General features: G+C 44.3%; 2 protein-coding genes across 2 annotated transcripts in view; one reads left to right on the forward strand and one right to left on the reverse strand.

The window, feature by feature from the left end:
• YWHAB (tyrosine 3-monooxygenase/tryptophan 5-monooxygenase activation protein beta) lies at positions 1-21,283 on the reverse strand. The gene is made up of 6 exons (XM_047771031.1): positions 21,151-21,283; positions 6,562-6,864; positions 4,278-4,401; positions 3,241-3,404; positions 2,273-2,368; positions 1-1,970 (listed from the first exon to the last, which is right to left on the reverse strand). Exons 2-6 carry the CDS (start codon positions 6,859-6,861, stop codon positions 1,914-1,916), a joined length of 741 nt encoding a protein of 246 aa, XP_047626987.1. The 5' UTR covers positions 6,862-6,864; positions 21,151-21,283; the 3' UTR covers positions 1-1,913.
• The window catches only part of LOC125121855 (uncharacterized), an 11,410-nt gene continuing 6,231 nt past the window's right edge, over positions 20,831-26,009 (forward strand). Inside the window, exons 1-2 of the mRNA XM_047770175.1 lie at positions 20,831-21,382; positions 22,137-22,245. Coding sequence (XP_047626131.1) covers positions 20,831-21,382; positions 22,137-22,229 — 645 coding nt within the window. The 3' untranslated portion in view covers positions 22,230-22,245. The remainder of the gene's footprint in view (positions 21,383-22,136; positions 22,246-26,009) is intronic.

Raw genomic sequence — 26,009 nt, forward strand, 5'->3', positions numbered from 1 at the left:
AACTGATAAAATTTTTTATTTCACTTTTGAGTTTTTACACGTTTCCTGATTATTCTGTAGAAGGTGGAAACTAGAAATGTTTAAAAGACATACACAAATCTAGTACATCAATAACCGGGGTTTTTTTCTTTTTTGCTATACTATTTTCACAACCACGGGTGTGCTTGCTAGGCAATATAACCATCACAGAAGCAAACGTGAGGCAGAATACTGGTAAGGAAAAACAAAGCAAGAGAGAGCTACCAGATATACAGACAGGCTCGTTCCACAGTCACTACTGCATTTTCAAGCGCCAAGTATGAACTGCACATTTTTGTTCAGCTAGAAAGGAGAGAGGGTTTCTTTTTTTTTTCTTTTTTCTTTCGGTTTGTTTGAAATCAGTGCATGAATGTTTCTTTTCTCATTTCAGCAGATGGACAAACAGATGGACACTACGGCTATGTGGAATGTTCGAGGGAGAAGGGGGGATACTGTGAGACTGGTAGGCCTGGCTATTCTTGACTCTCCCCATTGCAGTGTTCATGCAACTTCCCTGCAGCACAGGGTCTTGCTGAAACATGTCTGTGAACTTGACTGGATGGGCACACTTGGGAGAGCTGGTGACAGGTGCTAACAAGCATTATCAGGGCTGGTTGCAATAACGAGAAAGCATGGATATTTTAAAATTCTTTTTTGATTCAGATCTTGGTACGACTGGAGAGCAACCACTGTGCAGAGAACTGGAGGAAGACAGAGCTGTGACGTGGGAAGCTCTTTTCGACTCTCTGAAGCAAGGCTGGCTCACTCAAGTGCTCACCAACGCCTCTCACCCCCTCCAGGGCCCCTGTCCCTGCCCATATAGTATTAAACCAGAAACAACGGGCCGAGAGAGAAGTCAGAAGGAAAAAAACAATGTAAGGAAGCAGAAGGAAGGACAGAAATTTAGAGAGGGAAGAGAAAACCAAAGTCAACAGTCAAAAAAGGACAGTGGGGAAGAATGTTTAGATTTTAAAATTAAAAGGCCCCGAGCTAGGAAGAACCCAGACTGAGTACTTACTCCTCAAGTGAAAGGCAATCTCTGCAGAACATGATTCTTAAGAGGGTTCACCCAAGAACCAGATAAGGCCATTCCTAAGATACACGGCTTTTTTTTCTTCTCTCGCTTGTGGTTTCAAGGAAAACAGATGCCACCACTGAGGCGCAAGTTGCCAGTCAGTAACACGCTGCTGTAGGAAAGGGGTTTGAGTCACGAGTGGTCTATGAGCACTGGACCTTTTCATGGTGTCATAACCCAGTTATCTGCCACAAAGAATGTTAATTTCTGGCTTCGAGTTTCCTTGGAGGAAGGCGCTGTGGCCATCTGCAGTCATCAACTTTTGAGTGGCAACAGCCCCAACCAGTCAAGGGTCTACAAGCCCTGAACAGAACGGGCAGAATTACTGTGAATTACGATGAAACTCGAATGCCAACCAAGGTGTCTCACTCCAAGTCCCAGTGTCACAATATAATCTCTATAACTTTCTGTACAACTTTACAATGGAACTGTATTTCAGTGACTATTTTGATATTGGATTAAACTTTCCAAAAAGTTACACATAATTCAGGTCTATTTTTTTTTTCTACCAGTAAGAGTTCTGCTAAATTACAAAACCCCATAATCACAGTGTTCAGTTTTTTAAAAAATTAAACACAGTAATCCTGTCAATGTTAATCGAAATCAAAATTTGGGAATGCCGTGGCATTGATGTGACCAATCTGAGTTTTAGATACAAATACCAGCTGTTTATCCCATGGACCATTTTTGCTAGGCTGAGGCTGTGAAAAATTGGAAGTCGACGTACGATTCTTTTTTTTTTTTTTTTTTTTTATCGCACAAAGGGGTATATGTGGAGGGTACAGAGTGACACTGAAGAGATCACGCAGCACGACAGACATTAGTTCTCTCCCTCCCCAGTATCGCCTTCATCTCCCTGGTTTTCCGACGTCCACAGCTGCAAGAGAAAGAGAGCTATGATCAAAGCAGGCCTACCAAAACTGTCCTCGGGGAGGTGGCCCAGTCTGTATCACCTCATCTCACTCAACTGTTTAAAAAATTCTTCCTCTATTACTGTAGACAGTGATTACAAGGGTCGCACTTTCAGCAGGCCCTGATAAGCAAATGAACAAAAACTTGAACTGTACTCACAGGGTAGAAATCCCCTCTTGCGTCTTGGGCAGGACTGACGCATGAGGCAGAGGGAATAGGAATGAGCGAAAGCCTCCAGAAGTGGTCACTGGTATGAGCAGTACTTACAGTGAGATTGTCCCTGAGCAACTGCATGATCAGGGTGCTGTCTTTGTAGGACTCTTCATTCAGGGTGTCCAATTCAGCAATTGCTTCATCAAATGCCTACAACAAAGAGCCTTTAGCAAAGAAGTCACAGGTGCCTTGGAACTAGTTCAGCCCAATTCTTTCCCTGCGTCATTTCTCTCCCTGTACAGTACTTTGGGGGAACCAAGGCCTCTGTTACCTTGTTTGCCAGTTATGTCAGCAACCATATAATGCTGGTTTATAAAGCTTGAAGCAACAAGTGACAAACATTCCTAGATAAGAAAACTTCACTGTACCTATTAATAGGTACTACTGTTAACCCGGCACACTCATTCTAAGCAAATTGGTATGATTCTTTAGTTATCAAAGACATTTCTAGTAATCCCCCTACCTTTTTCTTTAAGCTGAAACTCAAAAGCCCTGGATACAAGGGATAAATGGAGTACAGAAGTCCATACCACTAAATCTAATTCAATTAAGTGACAGAATTTTAAGCATTCATTTCACACACTTTTTTACTAATTAAAATTGTTTTCAATGACGTGCATGTTCAAAGACTGTAAAAATATGTAGAAATGGCAGTTGGGTTACCAAAGGTACTTTCAATACAAAAAAACCCACCAAGATCTGATTTCCTTCCTTTACACAGCCCTAACCGCCAATCTTGGCACAAGGATGAAAGTGAACAGGGAAGGCCCATAGCCCAAAGTGTGACAAGGAGAAGCAATGCAAAGAATAATCAAACAACACAAAAATCAGCAAGACATGCTGAGAAGAAATCAAGAAGTAATAGGTCTATATTTATTTCATAAAAGATGTACTCCTACCCCCAGAGAAATCTTCACAAAAGTCCAAGACAATTAGTTATGTTCACGTCATTTAAAACAAAGGGTACTAGAAAGCACACGCAGCTTTACTATCATCAGAAACCCCAGAGAGTCTTTTCTTACCGTTTTTGCCAGGCTGCAAGCCTTTTCAGGAGAGTTTAGAATCTCATAGTAAAAGACGGAGAAATTAAGTGCCAGGCCCAGTCGAATTGGGTGTGTAGGCTGCATTTCTTTCTTACTAATTTCAAATGCTTCCTGGTAGGCCTGCTGGGAGTTCGACACAGTGGCTGGAACAAAGATAAAAAAGATCAAAGGTTGGGTCTTTCAGAGGTTGCATCATAGCTGGATCCACTATCAATTATTTTACCAAACTGGGTTGGGAGCATATGTGCTATCAAACGAGGGGCGGGAAGTCTCTTGATTAACAAGCAGCGATTAAATGTTTACTCTAACCACGGACTATATTAAATGCTTTGAGGGAAAACAAAGACAATGGTGGTAAAGCCGACAAAAGCCGTTAGGAAATACAGAAACAACCTTGAACAAGAGACAGCATGGAGACAATATGCTCTAACGGAAAGATCATGGGCTTCAGAGTCAGACTCAAACCTGGAATCCCCAACTCTTGTTCACCGGCTGTGTGGTTTGGACTAAGTGAACATCTCTGTGAGCCTTCGGGGTTTCCCTATCAGAAAAAATGGATAGGAGTTCCTGTCGTGGTGCAGTGGTTAACGAATCCGACTAGGAACCACGAGGCTGTGGGTTCGATCCCTGGCCTTGCTCAGTGGGTTAAGGATCCGGCGTTGCTATAAGCTGTGGTGCAGGTCGAAGACGTGGCTCAGATCCCGAGTTGCTGTGGCTCTGGCGTAGGCCGGTGTCTACAGCTCCGATTAGACCCCCAGCCTGGGAACCTCCATATGCTGCGAATGCAGCTCTAAAAAGCTAAAAAATAAAAATAAAAGAGAACTACCAAATAATCCTTAAAATGAAGGACTCTTTAAATGCATTACTGCACCAGACTTCTCATGCCCTTCACATTTGCTCCTTAGATACAGCTGTCCACCCCCAGGACCCCGTTCATCATCGGTCAGCACGGTGCTGTGGCTCTTTAAATTTCTGACTACAAAACAAAAACTTAAAAAAATAAAAAAGTTACTTACTTTGTTTATTGTCTCCAGACGCCACCTCAGAAAGATATCTAAAATAATCTCCTTTCATTTTCAAGTAGAACACCTTACTTTCTGGTTGTGTAGCATTGGGAATTAGGTATTTGTCCAACAGCTCCTAAAAAATGATTCACGTTCTGTTAAGAATCTGGAAATATTACTTACGAGATGTTCAAACTATGTTTGAGACTCAAGATTCACACTACCACTCCTAAATGTCTTTTTGGAAGTTTGAAAAAAACGTAATTTTTATCCAGAGCTTTTAAATGTTTAGCCCAGGTCATAACAGATGCCTGTATTCATTCATTAAAAATCACTCTGACCATTCATAAGGGGTTGATTAAAGTACAGCCACACAATGGAATGCTACAGAGGCATTAAAAACGAGGATGTAGAACTACACTGCTAACGTGGAAAGGCTCTCACAAAGAAGTCTAAGTGGGAAAAACAAGGACATCGTGAATACCATGCGAATCTAATTTAATATTAAAACATGTATGTGTACACGCACACAAATACCTAGGGGAAAAGTCTGGAAGGGTATTTACCAAGATGTTAATGGTTTTCTAGGTGGTAGGATTAGAAATGATTTTTCATTTTCTTATTTATTTATACTCTTCTGCCCTATGCTTTTTAAAACAATGAACTTATTTCTGTAATTAGAGGAGGTAAAAAAAAAAATCTTTCCATTTTGGGAAAAAAAAGAAGAAAGTTTAGAATTAGTCAGACCTGGGTAGAAATCCCTCCTCTGCCGCCAACTAACTGCATGACCCTGAACAAATGACCTCATCGCCCTGAGCCTCAGTTTCCTCGCCACGGCACGAGGAAGCCCAGAAGCCAGCTCCTAGAGCAGTCAGGAGAAGAAATGAGCTGAGGTTCAGAAAGCGCTTAACACGTTGCCTGGCACGTAGTAAGCACTCCAAAAGTAGCTAATTCTATTATTAATAATAAATTCCTTTAAACATTTATGCTTACAACAAAAGCAGTTCTGAAGGAGTCCAAGCTTCGTATACAGAGCAATATTTTCGAAGAGTTGTTTTAGAATGTGGCATCCTGAAAAACTGGTTAAGAGGCAGTAAGTACCATGCTTTTCTTCACATTCTCTCAGATGCTCTTATAAGCTGGTCTACAGTTCAGGAATTAGGGAACTTTCTTTTCTTGCCTCTGGAATGCATGCCATACTTCATCTGAACACCAGATGGACCTAACATTCAGGAATTAGTGCACCATTAACAACCCCCCCCAATTACCAACGGGCAACAAATTTAGCCACGACACTCTTACACCACCGAGAGTCTAACAGAAAAGAGCAGCTCAAGGCAAAAGCTTAGCTGTAAGGGGGTTTCATCAAAAGTGAGAGGATGCAGGGGGCAGTAGTCGTTTTAATATTCTTTGCAGACAGACAGGGTGTGACTCCTCATGGGTTAAGGATGAGGAGCACTGCCTGGTGGCTGACAAGCTCTGTACTGGTTTTCAAAAGAAAGGTGTCATGGGCAGTGACTCGGAGAGGCAGCCAGCAGGGGAGGAGGCAGATCCACACGTGTGAATTCCTTTTCCCTTCAAAGCGGCCCTCAGCGTTCATTTTTACCTGATTTCACCCGGAAGAAAAACAAAGGTGCCAGTGGGCTCAGGATGCGAGGGAAAGACAACATGGCCATGATTTGCTCTGGGATCCGCACCCTCCCTTCCAAGCCCAGGTGAGCGCGTGAGGAGTCAAGCATCTGCCTGAGGTGTACACAAAACACAGGGGAGAGAATCCCCCCCAGACCCCTTCGGATCTGCCTTTGGAACGCAGGCCCCACCTGACAGAGGCGCCCAACTTTCCAACAGGACTTTACACAGTGCAGGCCTGATGGGGAGAGGCCGGCGGGCAGTCAGCTCTCTGCTCCTCTCTCCCTGACTGGGGACGGCATCGCCACTCAGGCCAACACGGAGAACTGCCTCTCCGAGGCTGCACCCATCAAAAATCCTGCCTCTCTGGCCTCGATTTCTAAAGCAAAGCTGGAGGGATGTTGACCAAGTGCTCCTGTTCTTCAGGGGTCTCTGGAAGGGTAAGCAAAGTACCCCATGAGTGATGAGCAACCTCTGATCAGTAAGAGGTGAGAGGGGGGAAAAAAAAAAAAATCACATTAGATGCTTAAAAATGAGCTGCAAATGGTGTGCGGCTTTCCAGTACAGTCAGACACCTTTCTCTCCTGAGCTGTTTGAAGGTCTGCATGTGTACATTAAATGAATACTATCAGAAATCCTTTGTAGGACAGAAACGCTGGCCTCTTACCAGAACATCGTTGCAGATGTCCTGCAGCTCTGCCTCGATCTTCTCACGGTACTCTTTGCCCATCTGCTGCTTCTTCTCGTTCCTCTCTGTTTTCTGCTCGATGCTGGAGATGACACGCCAGGAAGAACGGCGGGCACCAACCACATTCTTGTAGGCGACGGAGAGCAGATTTCTCTCCTCGTTGGAGAGTTCGTGCCCCTGCTCCGTGACTGCCTTCATGGCCGCGGCCATGTCATCATAGCGCTCAGCCTGCTCGGCGAGTTTGGCTTTCTGTACCAGCTCGCTTTTATCCATGGTCATTCCCTGGACCAGGAGCAAGAGGGAGAGAAAGCAAATGTCAGGCTTCAGGGCCTGGGAGATGCACGTGCAAATCTTCTGACCCTTCCGGAAAGAAACATACCTAAATGGGGAACATTTCCTACCAACGTCCTCAATGGTATTGACCACGGGGGCTTACAGGGTTAAGTGCTTTGCTCAGGTGCTTTTACTGTTTTGGTCATTTTCGTTTCCCAGCAGTCCTACTGGAGAGAGATGTTCACAATCCCTTTCCCCTTTTTCGAAGTAAAGAAATGGAGGTTCAGAGAAGGCCAGGGCTGTGATGTGCCCAAGGCTCCATACGAGGTGGGAAAGCCAGAGCTCAAACGCAGGTCTCTCTGTCTCTCAGCTGTTTCCTTCCACTCTCCTAAGCTGCCTCCTTAATACACACAGACTGCCTAAATCGTTAGAAACTTGTGTTAAATATACGTCCTTTTCTTCTTTTGAGACTTGTCTGGTTTTGAGCAAAGGCCACAAGGGAACTCCAGCTTCAATCAATCTTAAAGCAAAAGACACGACTTTCAGGGTTCTATCAGGCAGGGCCTATCAAGCAGCAGGTACCTAGAAAATAGGAGCCATTTCTATTTTAGCTTCTGCAATTCGCCAACTTGGTCACAAGGACACACTGTCCACAAGAGCACAGACCAAGGGCGGCAGATATGGCTTTCTCTGGCACCCGCTCCACTACTTACAAGTGGTATGACCTTGGTCAAATCACTCAGCCCCTGAGAGCTTCCGTTTCCTAACGGGAGAATAAGAACATTACAGACCCTCCCGGGGAGGAGGCCGTGAGAGCAAGCGGCCTAATCCGGGGGAAGGCGCTATGCAAGGGTTAGAGCCTGACATACAAAGGCCAGGCACTAATTGTGTGTGGGGTACAAGCTGCAGAAAGAGATGGCGTATCACCAAGATGCACGGCAAGAGAACTATGAGCCAGAAATGAATTTAAGCTTTTCTAAAATAGACAAAAACTTCAGTGATTTCAATCTGTCATTTTGTCATTCTATACACCAATCAATGAATACTTCTTGAATTATTCACCTCACCTTAGTCAATTCTCTACTGCAGTAATCACCGTTAACAGAGAACGTAATCATTTTTGGATAACATGTTAAAAATTGTGTATTAACCCGTAAGACTTTTATGTACTGCTGGCTTAAATTTCAATTATACACCCATCTGTGCTACAGTGTAAATATACATTAATAAGGTGTAAAAAGATAAAATACTACTTTAAACAGAAGTAGGACTATCACTATTTTTTTTTCTTTTTTTGGCCACACCCGCGGCATGTGGAAGTTCCCAGGCCAATGACTGAATGTGAGCCACAGCCATGACCCACACCACAGCCACAGCAACACTGTGGATCCACAACCTGAGCGCCAGCCAGGGATCAAACCGGTGCTGCCAGAGACAACGCCGGATCCCTTAACCTGCTGTGGCACAGCTGGAACTCCAGAAATACGAGTATGTTTAAAACAAATCTTTTTGTTACACGTTCTCATAATTTCAAATTCTGGTTTTGTCTCAAAAGTCATTTCTGTATTTTCAAGGGAGAAATTCTATAGGCAGGACCCTACCACATAAAAATGTTTCATTAGATGGAACACGATTTTAAGATACACCCCGAATCTAGATAATTCAGAAAGCGTTCGTTTTCTAGTTCAGAACTATGATTTTTCTTCCCACCACTTACTATCTAAATCATATTCAGAGCTGTGTCCCATATAAGGCTCACTAATTCTAACCTTACACTCTGAAGCAAGTCTCACCTTGATTTGTCTGACAGCTTCACCCAAATCACTAGAATGAGACTATAACAGAGACAACGATCCACCTGTTTCCCTACATTTCACCCACCCCCACACTTAGGAGGGGGTCAAACAGTTCTACCCAGTGAAACAGCAAAATGATGCTACTCCCAGGTGCTGGAAGAAACTGCAAGACGCCATCATGAGGGCGCTATCAAGAAAGAGCAGAGCTTCTGGAGCCCAAGTCCCAGAGGGACTGTGATACAGAGGCTCCTGCAGGCCCACACTGGACATGCACTGTGAAAAGGAGAGAAATCCTTGTTGGCCGAAGCCCCTGAAATGTTGGGGCAGTTTGTTACCGCAACGCAACCTAGTCTACTCTAACACAAGGACATCACAAGGACATCATTCAACCTCTTAAAATTATATGCTTTCCCCATATGTCTAACTTTCTTGATCATAAAGTCTTTCTGATCAGGATACTATCTCCATCATTAAATTACCCTACTTCATTGTCCCTTAAGGGAAGCCAACTTTCAACAAACTTTAGAAATATTCCAGTCTGTAGACTCATTCAAAGTTAGAGGTCACTTAGTTACCTGCTCTAAAGTTCATAAAACGGCATCTGTGCAACTCTACCCAGACAGATTCCAATTCATAAAGGTACCAGCCAAAGCCAATTAAAAGTTAAGCCACCCAAGCAGTGTTACAAGTGTAATGGATCAGCACTGCTAAAGGATGCCATGAACCTCTTTGGCCCTATTGGGCCCATCAATTAAGGCCCCCTAATATCCCTCCCAGCCCTCCCCTACCCCGGGGCACACTTCTCTCTTCCCAAACATTAAAAGTTAAACCATAGCTCTTTCAAGATTCCTGAGTACTCCTTGGAACCTCCCACATGTACACGCCCTATTTCTCAAAATAAAATGTGGCCTTTCTGGTTTGGGGCCAACTATTTCAAGCTTCTTTTGGGATTACTGCAAGAGCTCTTGGAGACAGAGAACCACCATGATATGGTAAAACCGAAGGTATGCCTTAAAACACTTATCCATCTGCTTAAAAATTTTTAACTACACACACACACACATACCCCCTACCAACAGCTTACAACAAACAAAAATTCATAGCTCAATGTCCTGATGCTTACTGCTTATGTAACTTTTGACTTATATAACATGGATTTTGAAGCAGCAGACCAATTTCAACAGGAAATGGATTACACAACACCCAGCAGTTTGGAGGAAGGCAGCAGACAAGGGAGGAATGAAACTGTTCCTATTTCCACATCTCTAATAACCTCCCATCCATCACCTTCCCCACTGCTTTCAGTCTCTCAACATCTTTAACTCCCTTCAGGGCGTTATCAGAGCCATTCTTAAAGCTTTAATCACGTCACTTCCTGCTCAAAATTCTTTAAAGTTCCCTATTACCGACAGAAGAGTCAGATTTCCTCCTCTGTCAGGGAACGTTTTCCAAGCTATATTCCCACTTCCCCTAAAACCTGCCTTCCACACAGCATGTGCTTCTGCCAAAACGGTTTTCTGACATGTGCTTGCTCACCAAGCCACGCCCTCTACCTGGAATGTCCTTCCCCATTTCTTCTGCATATAAAATTCTCAGAGCACAACACAAAGGGCACCCCCTCCCTCCATGAAGCCTTTCTCAAGCTGCTAAACCTAAGCTGTCTAATAAGACAGTCGTTGACCACATGTTACAATTGTACTGTTTTTATATATGGAATTAAATATTTAAAAATTACTAAAATTAGGAGTTCCCGTCATGGCGCAGTGGTTAATGAATCCGACTAGGAACCATGAGGTTGCGGGTTCGGTCCCTGCCCTTGCTCAGTGGGTTGACGATCCAGCATTGCCGTGAGCTGTGGTGTAGGTTGCAGACGCGGCTCGGATCCCGAGTTGCTGTGGCTCTGGCGCAGGCCGGTGGCTACAGCTCCGATTCAACCCCTGGCCTGGGAACCTCCATATGCCGCGGGAGCGGCCCAAGAAATAGCAACAACAACAACAAAAAAGACAAAAAAAGACCAAAAAAAAATTACTAAAATTAACTCCACCTTTTTTTTTCCTTTTTAAATGTAGCTACTAGATAATTTTAAATTACATGGGATTTGCATTCTATTTCTCCTAGAGAGCACTGCTCTAGGCTGGAAATATTTTCCCAAAGCATTTCACCTATACCTCTGTCACATTTCTCTCATCCCATTTCTTCAGTACTAAAATTATTTGTCTATATCCTTCAAGTCCCTTCCTACACCATCAACTCCTTTAGGGCACATCCCCCGCAGCACCTTGCATATAATCCGCATGAACAAATTTTCACTGACTGAACGAACAGATCCTAAAATTGCAAATTTAGTAGTTCTCTCTCTTCTCAGATAAGTCAAAGCACCTCTTCTTCACAAGCACATGAAATCCTCATTACATTCCTACCTCACTCCATGTACTCTGCACCCTAAAATCCCCCCCGCTCTTACTCAGTACCTTTTACGGACTCTCTTTGGCTATTTGATCAAATTTAAACTCTACCTGGCTTGCGGAGTCCTTCAGCATCTGGCTCCTCTGCACCTATTAGGCTTTCTCACCCACTGTTCTCCGACATGCTCCTTTCTCCCAGGCTGGCTGTCAGGGCATACCCTTAAATGCCCTGCTTAAAACATGCCAGAAATTACTGCCACACTGGCCCCCATCTAGAAAGCTCTCCTATTTACTTCCGGTCTCTGCACACTCTATGCATCCATCTAGGGCTAGAAAGCCTTCCCTGACCACCCCAGCCCCCACTGATCTTCCCTGTCTATGAATCCAAACATGCTTGTAGCATCTTACACAATCCCGGCTTCTCCAGGCCTCCACTCTCTATGTCTACGGCACCGGTGATGGACGGTGTACCATTTACAGGGTCGTGTGTGTATGTCCTCAAAGGAAAGCTTCACATTTGTTTCTCATTTAACGCTTAAAACTTTGCCAAGTGTATAAAACTATACTCAAATAAGTACCTGTGAATGTTTTCAGCCAGCCATTCCTGGGAGGCCGCCTGTATGTGGTGTGGCAGGAAGGCAAGAGGCCCGCGTGTAAGAGCAGGAGCTGCCACTACATAAGCCCCTGGGCTCCAGGCCTATCGTAGTCCTCCCATCTCTAACAGCAGCCACCTCAGAAGAGCTGCTGTGAAGATGAGGGGCAGGCGATGAAAGAATAAGAAGTGTGGCAACCTTTTAAAAAAGCGCATAGTGCAAAACAAACTGGAATTATGCTATTCCTCTCACAGTACCTACACAAATGTCAAAGCCCACAAAGGTGAGCTTGAAATTTTTTTTTTAATATACAATCCATGAGAAGGAAAAACAGGTCTAGATTAATCTTGTACAGGAAGTGAGTATGTTACAATGTTAACAATCCTAGCTATGACTCCACCCCTCAATGTCCTGAAAAATGGACACACTTGTAAACCGTAACACTTTCATTAGTTTCTAATTACTAGATGTCAAGTAATGATGGTTTATAATCAGGACCTACTTTTCTCCTGAGACTTTGGAACCAAGAAAACCAACAGTAAGAGCCTTCCTTTACTCCTAAAGAGACTACAGTCAGGCTTGGCGCTAACAAGAGAGTCAGGATTCCAAAGCAGACAAACTTATGAGAGGCCACAAGGGGTCTAACCCTGCACTGGACCCAGAGATTTCCCAGATCAGGAAGACCCTGACACGTCTCAGAACAGAGTTCTCCAGCCCGAGCATCTCTCTCTTCTTAGCCACTGCAGGCGGCATTTCAGAGGATGGGGAGCATGTGCTGATTAAACCAACAACTGCTTAGTGAAAATAGGAAACCACCCAAATATCTAATGGGGAGCCATTAAAAAGACATAGCTGGTACAAGATTACATGGCCATCCAAAGATGGGATTTAATGTCATAGAAAGAGTTGTTAAAGAGGTGTAATGGGGGGGGGGGGAGCTTCCTGCACAACAGTCTTTCATTTGTATAAGATATCCCCTAAGGAATATTACGAAGGCTAGTTCTAAAAGTGCCCAGGAAATAATATAGCTTCCCTCAAATCAACAAAACCCTAAATCAGACAGTAAACGCTGAACCGCGTAGCCCCTTTACCTCAATTCTTTGCCTAAGGGACATGTTTCTAGCTAGGGGAGAAGGCTAGAGGTCATGTCCCAGTAGCCAGCAGCAGACATCCAAGGATAAGAGGGGGGGGGAATGAAAACAAGAATGACTATCCATTGTCAGTCTACATTAAAAAAAAAAAAAAAAAGGCACCGCAAAGTGATAGTGATAGAGTAGACACAGGCATTTTTAGAAGTCCCACTAAAGGACCACAGATAACGAGGGAAACTTAGGGAACACTGAGAGATCGCTGTAAGTAAATAAACTGCTCAAAAAAGCCATCAGAACAAGGCAGCTTTGCTCCATTAGTGGAGCCTAGAGAATCACCTCAGGTCGGTGGTGGGGATGGAATGAGGCCTGCATTCAGGGTCAGACCAAGGGCAGGAGTTTGAGGATCACCCTTCTGTGGATGTGAATACACACCTTACCGGTTACTAAGGAGGAGCTACTGCTCCCAGAAAGGAAGAGGGGGGCTTTTCCAACCCCCACTCCCCTTGGAGGATAAAACTGTGGCCCACTGGATCCGGATCCTCCTAGGGGCAGAGCTTCCGTGCCTGCCTGCTTGCATCTCTCACAAGCGTCCTATCCTAATAAATCTATTTCTTGCCTATCACTTTGTCTCTCGCTGAATTCCTTCTATGCGGAGACATGAAGAACCTGAACCTCAGTGAGTCCAGGCACAGGGTGAGTGATTCTAATTTAAAACCTTGGGGAGTTCCCGTCGTGGCGGAGTGGTTAACGAATCCGACTAGGAACCATGAGGTTGCAGGTTCGATCCCTGGCCCTGCTCAGTGGGTTAAGGATCTGGCGTTGCCATGAGTTGGTAGTGCAGATTGCAGATGCAGCTTGGATTCCCGCATGGCTGTGGCTCTGGCATAGGCAGGTGGCTCCCTAGCCTGGGAACCTCCATATGCCACGGGAGCGGCCCTAGAAAAGGCAAAAAAAGACAAAAAATAAAAAAATTAAAAATAAATAAAAATTTAAAAAAATAAAATAAAATAAAACCTTGGGTTCAAGTCCCAATCTGTGTTCTGGCTAGTTCAGGTCGTTAATACTGTCAGTTTCAAAAAGACCTCATGTCAATGATGGTATTAACTTTCAGCTATGTTGTGTTTTCAAGGAAAAGGACACCCTTAATTTCAAAATATTGAGCTTTGAGTTTAATACTTTGCTAGAAATTTAAAACAAAACACTATCTATCATGTGTCAGAATTACCAAAGGTCTAATATGAAATACATATGAGTGGGACCTGTTTTTAGGAAAGTACTACATATGACAAATCTGGGCTTCTAAAGAGAAATTGGGTAATCTGTAAAAACAATGTCTCTGAATCTCAGTTTCCTCAATGTTAAACAGAAACAGTAAAAGCTACCAAATTAGATAATGTACATAAAATGCAAAGACAGTGCTGGTCAAAGTAAAAACTCAACAGGCGCACGTTCTTACCCTTAAGTTACTTCACACAAATGATTTAATGTGTGTTGAAATAACTGCAAATGAAAAAACCACCAGAGAAGTTCCCAACGTGGTGCAGCGGAAATGAATCCGACTAGGAACCATGAGGTTGCAGGTCCAATCCCTGGCCTCGCTCAGTGGGTTAAGATTCCGGCATTGCGGTGAGCTCTGGTGTAGGCTGTAGATGCGGCTTGGATCTGGCTTTGCTGTGGCTGTGGTGTAGGCCAGGGGCTACAGCTCGGATTGGACCCTAGCCTGGGAACCTCCACAAACCTTGGGTGCAGCCCTAAGAAGACAAAAAAGAAAAAGAAAAAAAGAAAAAAACCACCAGTATTTCCAAGAACTTTTTTTGGAGTTCAGAATAGCATGGTCCTCCCGTTAGAGAGCTTAACTTCTAGGGTAAGAAGATGAGAAGGAAGCACGTATCTAAGGGCTACAAAGCTTCTCCTTGAAGAAGCAATCATGTAGAATTCAAGAGAAGAGGTTTAGTTTTAACTAAACTAAACCTGGAAGGGTTCTGTGTAGGAGAGAATGGGGCTCCAGGAAGGGACACAAAACACAGATGGATGAATAAATTACATGTATGTTTTTCTAGATAAAACAAACTGCAGGCCAAAGTAAAGGAGGAAATGAGAACAGTTACAAATCTGGAGAGAGGAAACTGACAGGAGCATCTTAAAAACCTAGGCTAAAAGGTGCCATGGGGTAAGGAACTGACAGTAAACTTTGCACAGCCTTCGCTGGTGTACCATCCAGCCACAGCAGCCACAGCACCATCAAGTCAAAGTTTCAGTTCTGGAGTCACTGCGGAAAGAAAAAGAGATGCCAAGCTACAGTGGAAAGAAGGACTGAGAAAGTCAGTGGGACCAGGTGTTTAGTGGGTGTTGCCCGGAAAAAATGAAGTACTCCGGGCTCTTAAAGAAGTCCAACTACTCACTGAAAAACACCCGCTCGAAAAATGTCTGTGTTCGGAGTTCCCATCATGGCTCAGTGGTTAATGACTCGACTAGGAACCATGAGGTTGTGGGTTCGATCCCTGGCCTTGCTCAGTGGGTTAAGGATCCAGTGTTGCAGTGAGCTGTGGTGTAGGTTGCAGACGCAGCTCGGATCCTGCATTCCTGTGGCTCTGGCGTAGGCCGGCAGCTACAGCTCTGATTAGACCCCTAGCCTGGGAGCCTCCATATGCCATAGAAGTGGCCCTAGAAATGGCAAAAACACAAAAAAATAAATAAATAAAAAATAAAAAAAATAAAAAATGCCTGTGTGCCATTCTACACACAAAACTCAGAGTCCTGTAATAAACTTAATTCTATTCACACATTTGCAGGCTCTTTGTTAGAAAATGAGACGCACCATGTCTAAAACATACGGCAACAGCCCTGATATCCAACGAACACTGACTTGCAGAGGGAAACATCACTTCTATTTCAAAACCCTATTCCACTTTCTAATCAGTTGCTGAATATCGTTATTACATATAATTAGCCAGAATTAAACCTAAAACAATGATGGTGTTAGGTGATATGCCCAAGGTCACACAATGTGAAGCAACAACATATATGACATAAATTGATCTCTTGGCCTGGAAGTAATCAATAAAACAGAATACAACAAAAAGTATGCTAACTCTGATCCATAAGGATAATCCAACTGGTCAATCTTGTGAATAGGTGTCAAAGGCTTTGGGCCAACCAATTTAACGCAAAGACCCAGTCCAATTTCTCAGTATCACGTGCCAACTCAATAGGTTATTTGACCTCTCTGAGTCTCAGTTTCCTCATGCATAAAATAGGCAAATCTACATAACAGGGTTCTGAGTAAGGAGTAAATTAGTTCATGATGCAAAACACTGAGCAAGTCTCTGCACACTGTAAGCACTAAAATGGCAGCCACAGTACATTTCACACAAAAGTCTATTAAAAAAAAATGGTTAGCCACTGAAGGGACACTTATTACATGCCTCATTTCTTTTAAAGCCAAGTGGCTTTCTTTAAGATTGTTAAAGGGAAGGCACGTGTTAATTTACCTATGCCTATTTCTTTTCTGCCTTTCTTCTTTTTTTTGGCCACACCTGCAGCAATGCCAGATCCTTAACCCACTGAGCTGCAAGGGAACTTCCACCCATGCCTACTTCTAAAGAAACACTTTTCACTGTTTAGCGTAAATGTCTTTGTTGACTCCCACGCTAGACTGTGAGCTTAAGGTAGGAACCCAGACTGTGTTTGGGCACCACACATAGCACAATGCCGGCTACCCTGAATGTGAAACTACCTGATCAACCGATGCACTTTTTTTTTGGGGGGGGGGTCAACGCCCACAGCATGGCTTGAGCCAGGATGGAATCAGTGCCACAGCAGTGACAACACCAGATCCTTAACCCACTAGGCCACCAGGGAACTCCCTGATGCACTTTTTAAAGTGAACAAGGTTGCAATCTCCTATGTGGACAGAGGTAAGGAGACTACATCTGACCTATAAAATACAGACTAATTTATATTCTGTCCTGGCTTCCTCTTTGCGAAGAGCCACCTCAGTTCCAATCAGGAGACAACACTATGTTTTCTGACCAGTCGTTTCTCAGGTACCAATCGCTATATTTATAGATTCAAACTGAATTTCAAAAACCCCTTGGACTCCTCTAAAGTCCAACCAATTAGCTATACAAAAAGCCATTGGCTTAATAAATAACAACAAAACCCCCCATCATTTATGATCTGCCTAAATGTGGAGTTAGGAGTTTATATCAACTCCTTTAATCCAAGTATCCTATGAGGTAGGTGTCACTGTCCTCTTTTGTAGATGCCAATTGCCTTCCAAGGTCACAGAAGTGTATCTAGTACATGCTCTTTCCTCTATGCAGCACCATCTCCTAAAGATCAATTGTGATATTCAATGGTTAATTAAGGAAAACAGAGAATGAACAATTTTTCAGAGAATCATCCAATCATCCAATCATGAGAATTGGATTTAATTTACCAAGCTTTAAAAATCAAAATCAAATTGGCAGTTAAAAACATCGATGCCAAAAACTCATCAAAATGTCAAACAAGCTTTAGGGAGAAGTTTGTGGGCAAACAATAACAATGGCCAAGGCTCATATCCACTTTACTGTCACCTCCAATCTCTGTCCTGGTCAAGGCCATTCAGAAATAACTTTTATTGTTGAGGAAAAACAATGAAATAAACCAGTACAGGAAAAAAACGTATATGATAGAGAACTGGCTAGATTATTAAAAAAAAAAAAAAAGTCACCTTACTAACCTATAGTCTGCTGGAAGCCCTTGATCTCAAGGCCATCAATCAATTTCATCTCATTTTAAGTATCAGAAACGTTTAGCCACGCCTATGTTGGATCTTTTAGCAGAGAAAGCAGAACAATTTAGCACTCACATGATAGAAAGTACTTTTGTTCATTCTTCTTCCCTAACTATTCCCTTTAGAAAAATTCCCTCAGGAGTTCCCGTCGTGGCGCAGTGGTTAACAAATCCAACCAGGAACCGTGGGGTTTCGGGTTCGATCCCTCCTGGCCTTGCTCAGTGGGTTGAGGATCCGATGTCGCTGTGAGCTGTAGTGTAGGTCGCAGATACAGCTTGGATCCCATGTTGCTGTGGCGGTGGCTGTGGCCAGCAGCTGTAGCTCCGATTAGACCCCTAGCCTGGGGACCTCCATATGCCTTGGGAGCAGCCCAAGAAAAGGCAAAAAGACAAAAAAAAATTCCCTCAAAATCCAGCTCATGGTTTCTCCGCCATGACATACAGAAGACTAAGATCTATTCGTGTAGAGATCAAGATGGTTCTAAAGCTTGAAAACAGCTATCATACAATTTCTTGCCTCCTGGCCAGTGTGAATTGTCATCCTCTGTTCCTAGAAAAATGTACGAACCCAGGAACTTAAATTCCCTTTACAAGTAAATGTTAGTTCATTCTCCAAGCTATCATTTAAAGGAAAATTGCTTACTTTAATACCACTGAAAGAGCAGGCAGCGTAACCAGACATTATAATTTAGAATGGTTCTTCTACTACCTATATAGATATAAAAATATTTGGTCCTAACCAAATTCTATTACACCTACCTAGGATTTGATAAATCAGTGTGCCACAAACTAACAGATGAATTTTCTCCCTGGTATGAAGCAAATACTAGAAAAGCTGGGTTTTTCGCAAGCTTGCTTCCTAGTGCACACTAGCAGTATCTTCCCTGCATGCCAGAAAGAATATATTCCTTCCCAATAAATTACATCTTACGTATTTTCAAAAATTGCTAAAATTCTTGTCCAAATACGCTTTCTTGGATAAAATACATATAAAGAAAAACCAACTACTAAATGGTGTTCACCTGAAACATGTGAATTGTTCTACAAGAAGAAATCTATCAGTAGATCCAGATTTCCTGGCTCCAACACCTACCCAGTGAGGGGGGGGGTGTGTGGGGGTGTGTGTGTGTGTGTGCGAGTGCCTCCTCAGGGAAATTATTTAACTTCTCTGTGCCTCAATTTCCTCAATTGTAAAATGTGGCTAACAGTGTTTACCTATCACTGGTTGTTATGAAAGCTTAGTTAATGTGTACGTGCTGAGAGCAACACTCAGCACATATAAATGGTAGCTAGTCCATAAATGCATAATATTCATGAATACAATCAAAACATTTACCAAACATCTAGTTAGATCTCACACCTTGATTTTAATTATTGAGTCTGTCGCAATAACATATCAAACACTATTACCACTGGCACTGGTCAGATGAGAAAATGGGCTCAGAAAAGGCTGAAGAGGCTCTACACAAAGTTCAATTCTATCATAATGTATCATTCTTTGAAAGCAACATGTATACAAAGAGGATTGGGTCTCCTCAGAATGTAATCAAGGCAAAAAGAAAGCCCTTAATAGTGAACCCTGTGATTCAAACACAAAACCAGAAGCTTATATTTAACAATTAACAGTTTGTGAGAAAGTCTCTTGACAACTCTGGAGATAGAAAAACCAAGCAGCAGAGATTAAGCTGCCCATGGCTAGAAAATGCTGCAAACACAACTGGAATCAAATTTACCTGACTCCAAGTCCAGTGCTCTCTCTGCTTCAACAGCCACAGCCAAATGGGTAAAATGCACTTTTTGCAGCGGCCTGAATCTCTGGAGACTCTGCCTTGAGAACTGGCATTGTGGGAACTTACTCAGCCTGGTTTTCTGCAGGCTGCTTCCAGATCTACAGAGCTCCAATTCTAAAATGGCTTCAATGTAATACAAGCACTGCATGATGGGAAATGTACAGAAGATTATAGGGTAGGAGCCATACTCCAGGGGCTGACGGGCCATAAATATTTGCTACTGATGAATGAGGATATTCAACCTGAAAACCAGGTGTGTGGTCTAGGCCAAAGCATCTTATTTCTCATAAAGACTTTGTGGGTTAGATGGATGAATGGTTTCTTATCTCACTGAAAGGAGAGACCAGGAAAATAATTCAGCAGTTGCTTCTGGATTATTAGCCTTCCATTGTGAAGATCACCTGTACAATTCTAACCTGGGTCCAGTCAAATTGACAGATATTACCCTCACCACCTGTGCTAAGAACACAGATCCAAGAAAAATGAGGGCTCTGACACGTTCCTAGATAAGAAAAGGAGTGCTCTGGAAGCAGTCAAGAAGGAAATGACCAAGAACCAAGTAATATTAACATATATGAATTTCTAACATGAAAATGCAAAAAACTGAGTACCCACGTGTCTGGTTCTATAAACCACATACGTGTGCGGTTTCATGTGAACAACTGAGACAGAGTGAGAAATGCAGACAATTTTCACATTCTTCCAAGTGCTTCATCCTTCTGTTCTGGCTCCTGTGGCCGCTTGATTGCCAAATTCCATCTCCCACACAGGGCAAGCAAAATCAGAACCTGATGCCATCTAGCCTTACCAAAGGGAAAAGCAGTGACGGCAAGGACAAAAGACATGAATTTTCACAGAAAGGTTGGCAAACTGTCTTACCAATACTGCCGCCTTTGAAAGCCCCATTACACGTGAGTTCTCCATTTGCAATAGACAAAGATGTATTCATCTTGGGAAGAAAAGGGGCCTAATCACACCCACCCCTTCTCCACCACCGGGGAGGCCACCAGGCAAATTTCAGTCCTAAAAACGTGCTAGCCCACAGTATAGGGGAATTTGGGGCGAGAACAAAAGAGACTCTGGCATTAAATGATGGGAAATAACGTGGGAAAATATTCCGATTCTCAACCTCTGACATTTTTTATTAGTATTTTTTTTTTCTGTGGGTCCGGCCTGACTCAGTAACCGGTTCCACCAAACGCATTTTCTCGATTCAAACCTCAACCCTGTGCTTCCTAGGGAATCTCGTGTTCTGTCAGGCTTCCGCACCAGCGAACGATGATGAAATGGCTTTACTGCAAAGTGGGAGGGGGTCTTCTCTCTGCTCTCTCCCAAGGTTAAACCCCTTACCCATCCAGAGGGAGTCGAGCAGGGCCATTGCGGCTCAAGAACTCGCCTGCATTTGGTTAAATTTCATTTTTGGGAACCGGAAAGCGAGGAGCAGGGGGTGACAAGGCTGAAAGGGTCGGTTCTGGCTGCTCAAGGCGCAGGGAGGGGTCTCGAGGGAATCGAAGATGGGTGATGAGGGGCGGTCAGGGGTCCGGGACACGATTCCCTTCCGGCCCGGCACGGAGCCGCACCCCGCCCGCCGGGCAGGGCCGCAGGCGGCGAGGGCAGCCGGGGCCTCTCCCAGAGCTAAGGGCCCGGCCCCGGAAACAGGGAGGGGCCGCGGCGAGACCGAGCCCGCGCCGCAGGCGGCCGCACGGGGCTGAACAGGCCGCGCGCCGCTGCCCCCCGGGCCCACCTGCGGGTCGCCCTCGTTGCTTCAGCCGCCGCCTGTGGGGGGGTAGTTTGGGGCTCGGGCCCCTGGGGGCCCCGGGCGGACCCCGCGCCGCACTCACCGTGGGAGGGCTGCAGGGGGCAAAAAAGCTTGCGAGCGGAGCTCCCGGCGCGGTGACCGCTTCTTTCCCAAGCCCACTCCTCTGGCGGCAGCGGCGGCAGCTGCAGTGGCGGCGGCGGCAGCAGCTACCCCGGCTCCGGAATCGGCGGCGGCGGTGGCGGCGGCTCCACTTCCGCTCCGGTCACCACTTCCGCTTCGGCTCGGGCCCCGCCCCTGCGCAGTCTCCTCATTGGGTGAGCAGAGCACGGGGTTGCCCCGGCCGCCCGAGAGGGGCGCGGACAGAGGGAGGAGGAACGAGAGCTAAGGGCCGGGATGCTGCGGCCGGGGGGGGAGGGCGGGGGTCGGGGCAGGGAGCTAGGAGGAGGCGGGTGTAGGGGGACGGAAATGGGGGCGGGGAGCTGAAAAAGGAGGTGGGCGGAGTGGAGGCGGGGCTGAGGGGGGAATCTAGAAAAGCGACTTGTGGAAACAAGGGGGCTGGGCAAGGTTAGGGTTGGGCGGGCCTGAGGCTTAGGCTAGGGAGTCGCCCTGGCCGGGCCCAGCGTCTCTGAGGTCATTGGTTCCCACCCCACCCAAAAAACCATCGTCACAGAGTGAGGTTGAAGTTAGTCCCCTTTTGCTGTGTGCTTTGGAAACACTGCGTTTAAGGAAGGACAGAAATTTTTGCTAAATTTTTCCTTAATTCTCCCTTCAGTCTTTCAAAGTACTGATCATTTCCTCCTTTTGTGAACTGAGGAGGCCAGGAATTAGACCTGTGAAGTTTTGTTTTGTTTTGTTTTGTTTTTTGGAAGCCTGTGTCCGTGATAGAATACCCCCTTACCCAAGCTCTTAAAGGAATCTTAAGGAACCAGGCTCCACGACACCCCCCACTCCATTCCCATCTGCTCTCACCATTTATCACCATTCTGCCCTTGCCAAGGCCATTGACTATTAAGCCCAGTTCTTCAAAATGCCTCACCTCCACTGCCTCCCTTTCATTCATTCTTTCAGCGAATATTTATGAAGCAGACTTTTTGTTTCGTGCGGGAGACACAGCAAGAACAAGATAGACGTGGCCCTGCTGTCTTAGAGTTTATAGTCTGATACGAAATAGAACAAAGTAAGTAAATAAGCCTTTGTCATTTCTCCTTTGCTTTAGCTTAATGATAGACTTCTAACTCTTCATGCTACCTCAAGCCCTGCTCCCATCAACTGCTGAAATGATCTTTTCTTTTCTTTTCAGGGCCGTACCCGCAGCATATGGAAGTTCCTGGGCTAGGGGTGAATCAGAACTGCAGCTGCCTGCCTAAGCCACAGACACAGCAACGTCAGATCCGAGACGCATCTGTGACCTACTCCGTAGCCCTCTGCAATGCCAGGTTCTTAACCCATTGAGCCTCAATGGGAACTCCCTGAAATGATCTTTTCAAAACCCCATTCTAGGAGTTCCCTGGTGGCTCAGTGGGTTAAGGATCTGGCTTTGTCACTGCTGTGGCACAGGTTCAACCCCTGACCTGCCACAGGTGAGGTCAAAAAACAAACATAAAAAAACATTCTAATTGTGTTCTTTTCTTGCTTAAATTCTTTATTCAGATCTTATTTAATCCTTATTGATAAGCTCTTTGTGTGTGGCAATCAAGTTTTTCTAGAAGCTGCCCCTATCCTTCAGCCTCTTTCTGCTATTTCTTCCTCATCACAAAACTCCAGTTCTATTGGATGATTCCTTATCCTCCCAACATGCCAGCGCCAGTCTTTCTAAACCCTTTGGGTTTTTGTTTTGTTTTGTTTTTGTTGTTGTTTTCAGGGCCGTACCTGCACAGCATATGGAAGTTCCCAGGCTAGGGGTCTAATCAGAGCCACATCTGCAACCTAAACCACAGCTCACCGCAACACACGGCAATGACAGATCCATAACTCACTGAGAGAGGCCAGGGATCGAACCCACAACGTCATGGTCCCTAGTCGGATTCGTTTCCTCTGTGCAATGACAGGAACTCCCTCTTTTCATTCTCTTTCTTTCACTTTTTATTGTACCAATTTCCAAAGCAACACAACAGTAGAGAGCATAGTACAGTAAACTCCATGTACCCATCACTCAGCTTTATTTTACTCTTCTGCAAGCTCTCACACTTTTTTTTTGTTTTGTTTTTTGTCTTTATAGGGTCGCACCTGTGGTATATGGAGGTTCCCAGGCCAGGGGTAGAATCAGAGCTACAGCTGCCAGCCTACACCACAGCCAGAGCAACGCAGGATCCGAGCCTGGTCTGCAACCTACACCACAGCTCACGGCAATGCCAGATCCTCAACCTACTAAGCAAAGCCAGGGATTGAACCCGCAGCCTCATGGTTCCTAGTCGGATTCCTTTCCGCTTCACCACGATGGGAACTCCCACTTTTTTTTTTTTTTTGTCTTTTCTAGGGCCATACCCAAGGCATGTGGAGGTTCCCAGGCTAGGGGTCCAATCGGAGCTGTGGCCACCAGGCTACGCCAGAGCCACAGCAATGCGGGATCCAAGCCGCGTCTGCGACCTACACCACAGCTCACGGCAACGCCGGATCCTTAACCCACTGAGCGAGGCCAGGGATCAAACCCGAAACCTCATGGTTCCTAGTAGGATTCGTTAACCATTGAGCCACGAAGGGAACTCCATCCCACTTTTTTTTTAACAGCACTATCTTACAGCAAATCCCAGGTATCATATCATTGCATTCATAAACATATTAGTATATATCTCCAACAGTAAGAATAAAAAAAAAATAACAACCATAACTCCATGATCATGCTGAACGAAATTAATAACAATTCCTTACAATCTTGCAAGACATAATCCAGGATCAATTTTCTCTAATTATCTCAAAAATGACTTGTCACATTGGTTTATTTAAATCAGGATCCGAAAATGCCTACACTTTGCATTTAGCTTCTAAGTCTCTTAATTCTCTTTGATTCTGTAACAGTTATTCCTACCCCTCCTTTAAAAAAATATATAATTGAACTGTTGAAGAAACTGGGTAAATTCTCCTGTAGAGTTTCTCACCATCTGATTTTGACTGACTAGATCCTTGCATTGTTTTAAAAATGTGACATTGTCCTTTGAATGTCCTGTAAACTGGTAGAGTCTTGATTACATTTCAGTTTTTGGCAAGAGCATTTTATAGGTGGGACTATTTCCTATATCAGATCAGGAAGCATATAATTGTTCCTCAGTGACCTCTTTCAATCTGAAAACCCATTTCTTTCAGTTCCAAAATATTTTTCGTGAGTTATTTCTTCAAAGATTTCCTTCCTTCATCTTCCTATTTTCTATCCACATCTTCACTCTCTAGAACCCCAAGTATTTGGATAGCTGAGGTCTTACAATGGTTTTCTAATTTTATTGTTTTAGTTTTCCTCCTCTCTGTTATTTTCTTATCGTTTTGTGTTTGGGTCTACGTTCTGAATAGGATCTTCCAACTTGTATTTAGTCGGAGTTCTGTGCAGAAGATAGGCTCAGAAGCCACTCTAGGTATTTTAAGCAGAAAGAGATTTAATACAGGGAATTGGTCCTTGCAGACTCATTGGAAGAGCTGGGGTTGCTGAAGTCAGGAGGGACTTTTGTTTCAAAGTCACCATAGCTGTGATTGAGAGGTCAGGTTTGCTGCCTTTGCTGCTGCCACAGTAACTTCCTGACTACATGAAGCCAGGGACTGGGCACTGGATCAGGAAGTCTGTCTACTGACATTTGACTCAGAAGTGAAGTTCAAAGACAAGGGGGTGGTTGTGTGGCTTGAATAAGAGTTTGAAATTGCAGGGGTGTCTATGACATGTGAGCTTGCATGAGGACTTTGATATCCATCCAGCCAATTTTGGCTTTTCATTTTAAAGGAACAAAAGGCGAACCCTTGACTCAGAGAGTTCTATAGGTATAATCAGAAACAGAGCTCTAATAGCTCTCACTGACTTTGGCAGACAAGAGTAGCCTGGGTCAAGGAGACCAGACTTCTCCAAACTCACTGGATTGAATTTTGATGACATAATCACCACCTAGGCTCTTATCTAAATGAGGTCACTGGGAAGGTAGGCATCATTAATGAAAAAAATGTGGATCCATATTTCAATTTCATGAGAACTGAACCCGAAATAAGTTTCATGGTGTGCGTAGGCTTTGCAAATTTCTACCTGCGGAGAAAGTGGTGAGGTATCATCATGCTCCAGTGCTTCCTCTAGCCTTGGAAAGTTCACAGAGGTATCCGCCTCCAGTCTCTTTCTTCAGAGTGCCAGCTGGGGGAGAAGAACCATTAATTTTTTGGGGCATTTGTGTGTGTATTTTAAGAATGATATTTTTTAGCATTTAATTTTAAGTAAGCAAACACCTGCTGTATTCATTTTTAATCATGTATTTTTATTACCTGGTGATGTATGAATATATTTTCAGTGTAAGAAACCTAAAATATTAAAGATTAAAAACTAAAGTCTTGGAGATCCTGTTGTGGCTCATCAGGTTATGAACGTGACTAGTATCCATGAGGATACAGGTTCGATCCTTGGTCTTGTTCACTTGGTCTTGGGTTGGGGATTCAGTGTGGCTCTGAGCTGTAGCATAGATCATAGACACAGCTTGGATCCCATGTCGCTATGGCTATGGCTGCAGCTCTGATTTGACCCCTAGCCTGGGAACTTGCTGCAGGTATGGCTCTGAAAGGCAAAAAAAACAAAAACAAAACCCTAAAGTCTCTTTTGATCACCAGCCCTCAATGCCATTTATCCTCCCCAGAAAGTACCCATGTATCAATTATATAACAGCCTGCATTAGCCAAGGGAGGTTAGCTTTTGCTGCAATAACAAACATCCCCCAAAATCTCAGTGCCTTATAACAACAAAGTTTATTTCTTGATCCTTTCATG

Source organism: Phacochoerus africanus, chromosome 3 (assembly GCF_016906955.1).
Source record: "Phacochoerus africanus isolate WHEZ1 chromosome 3, ROS_Pafr_v1, whole genome shotgun sequence".
NCBI classification, from domain to species: Eukaryota; Metazoa; Chordata; class Mammalia; order Artiodactyla; family Suidae; genus Phacochoerus; species Phacochoerus africanus.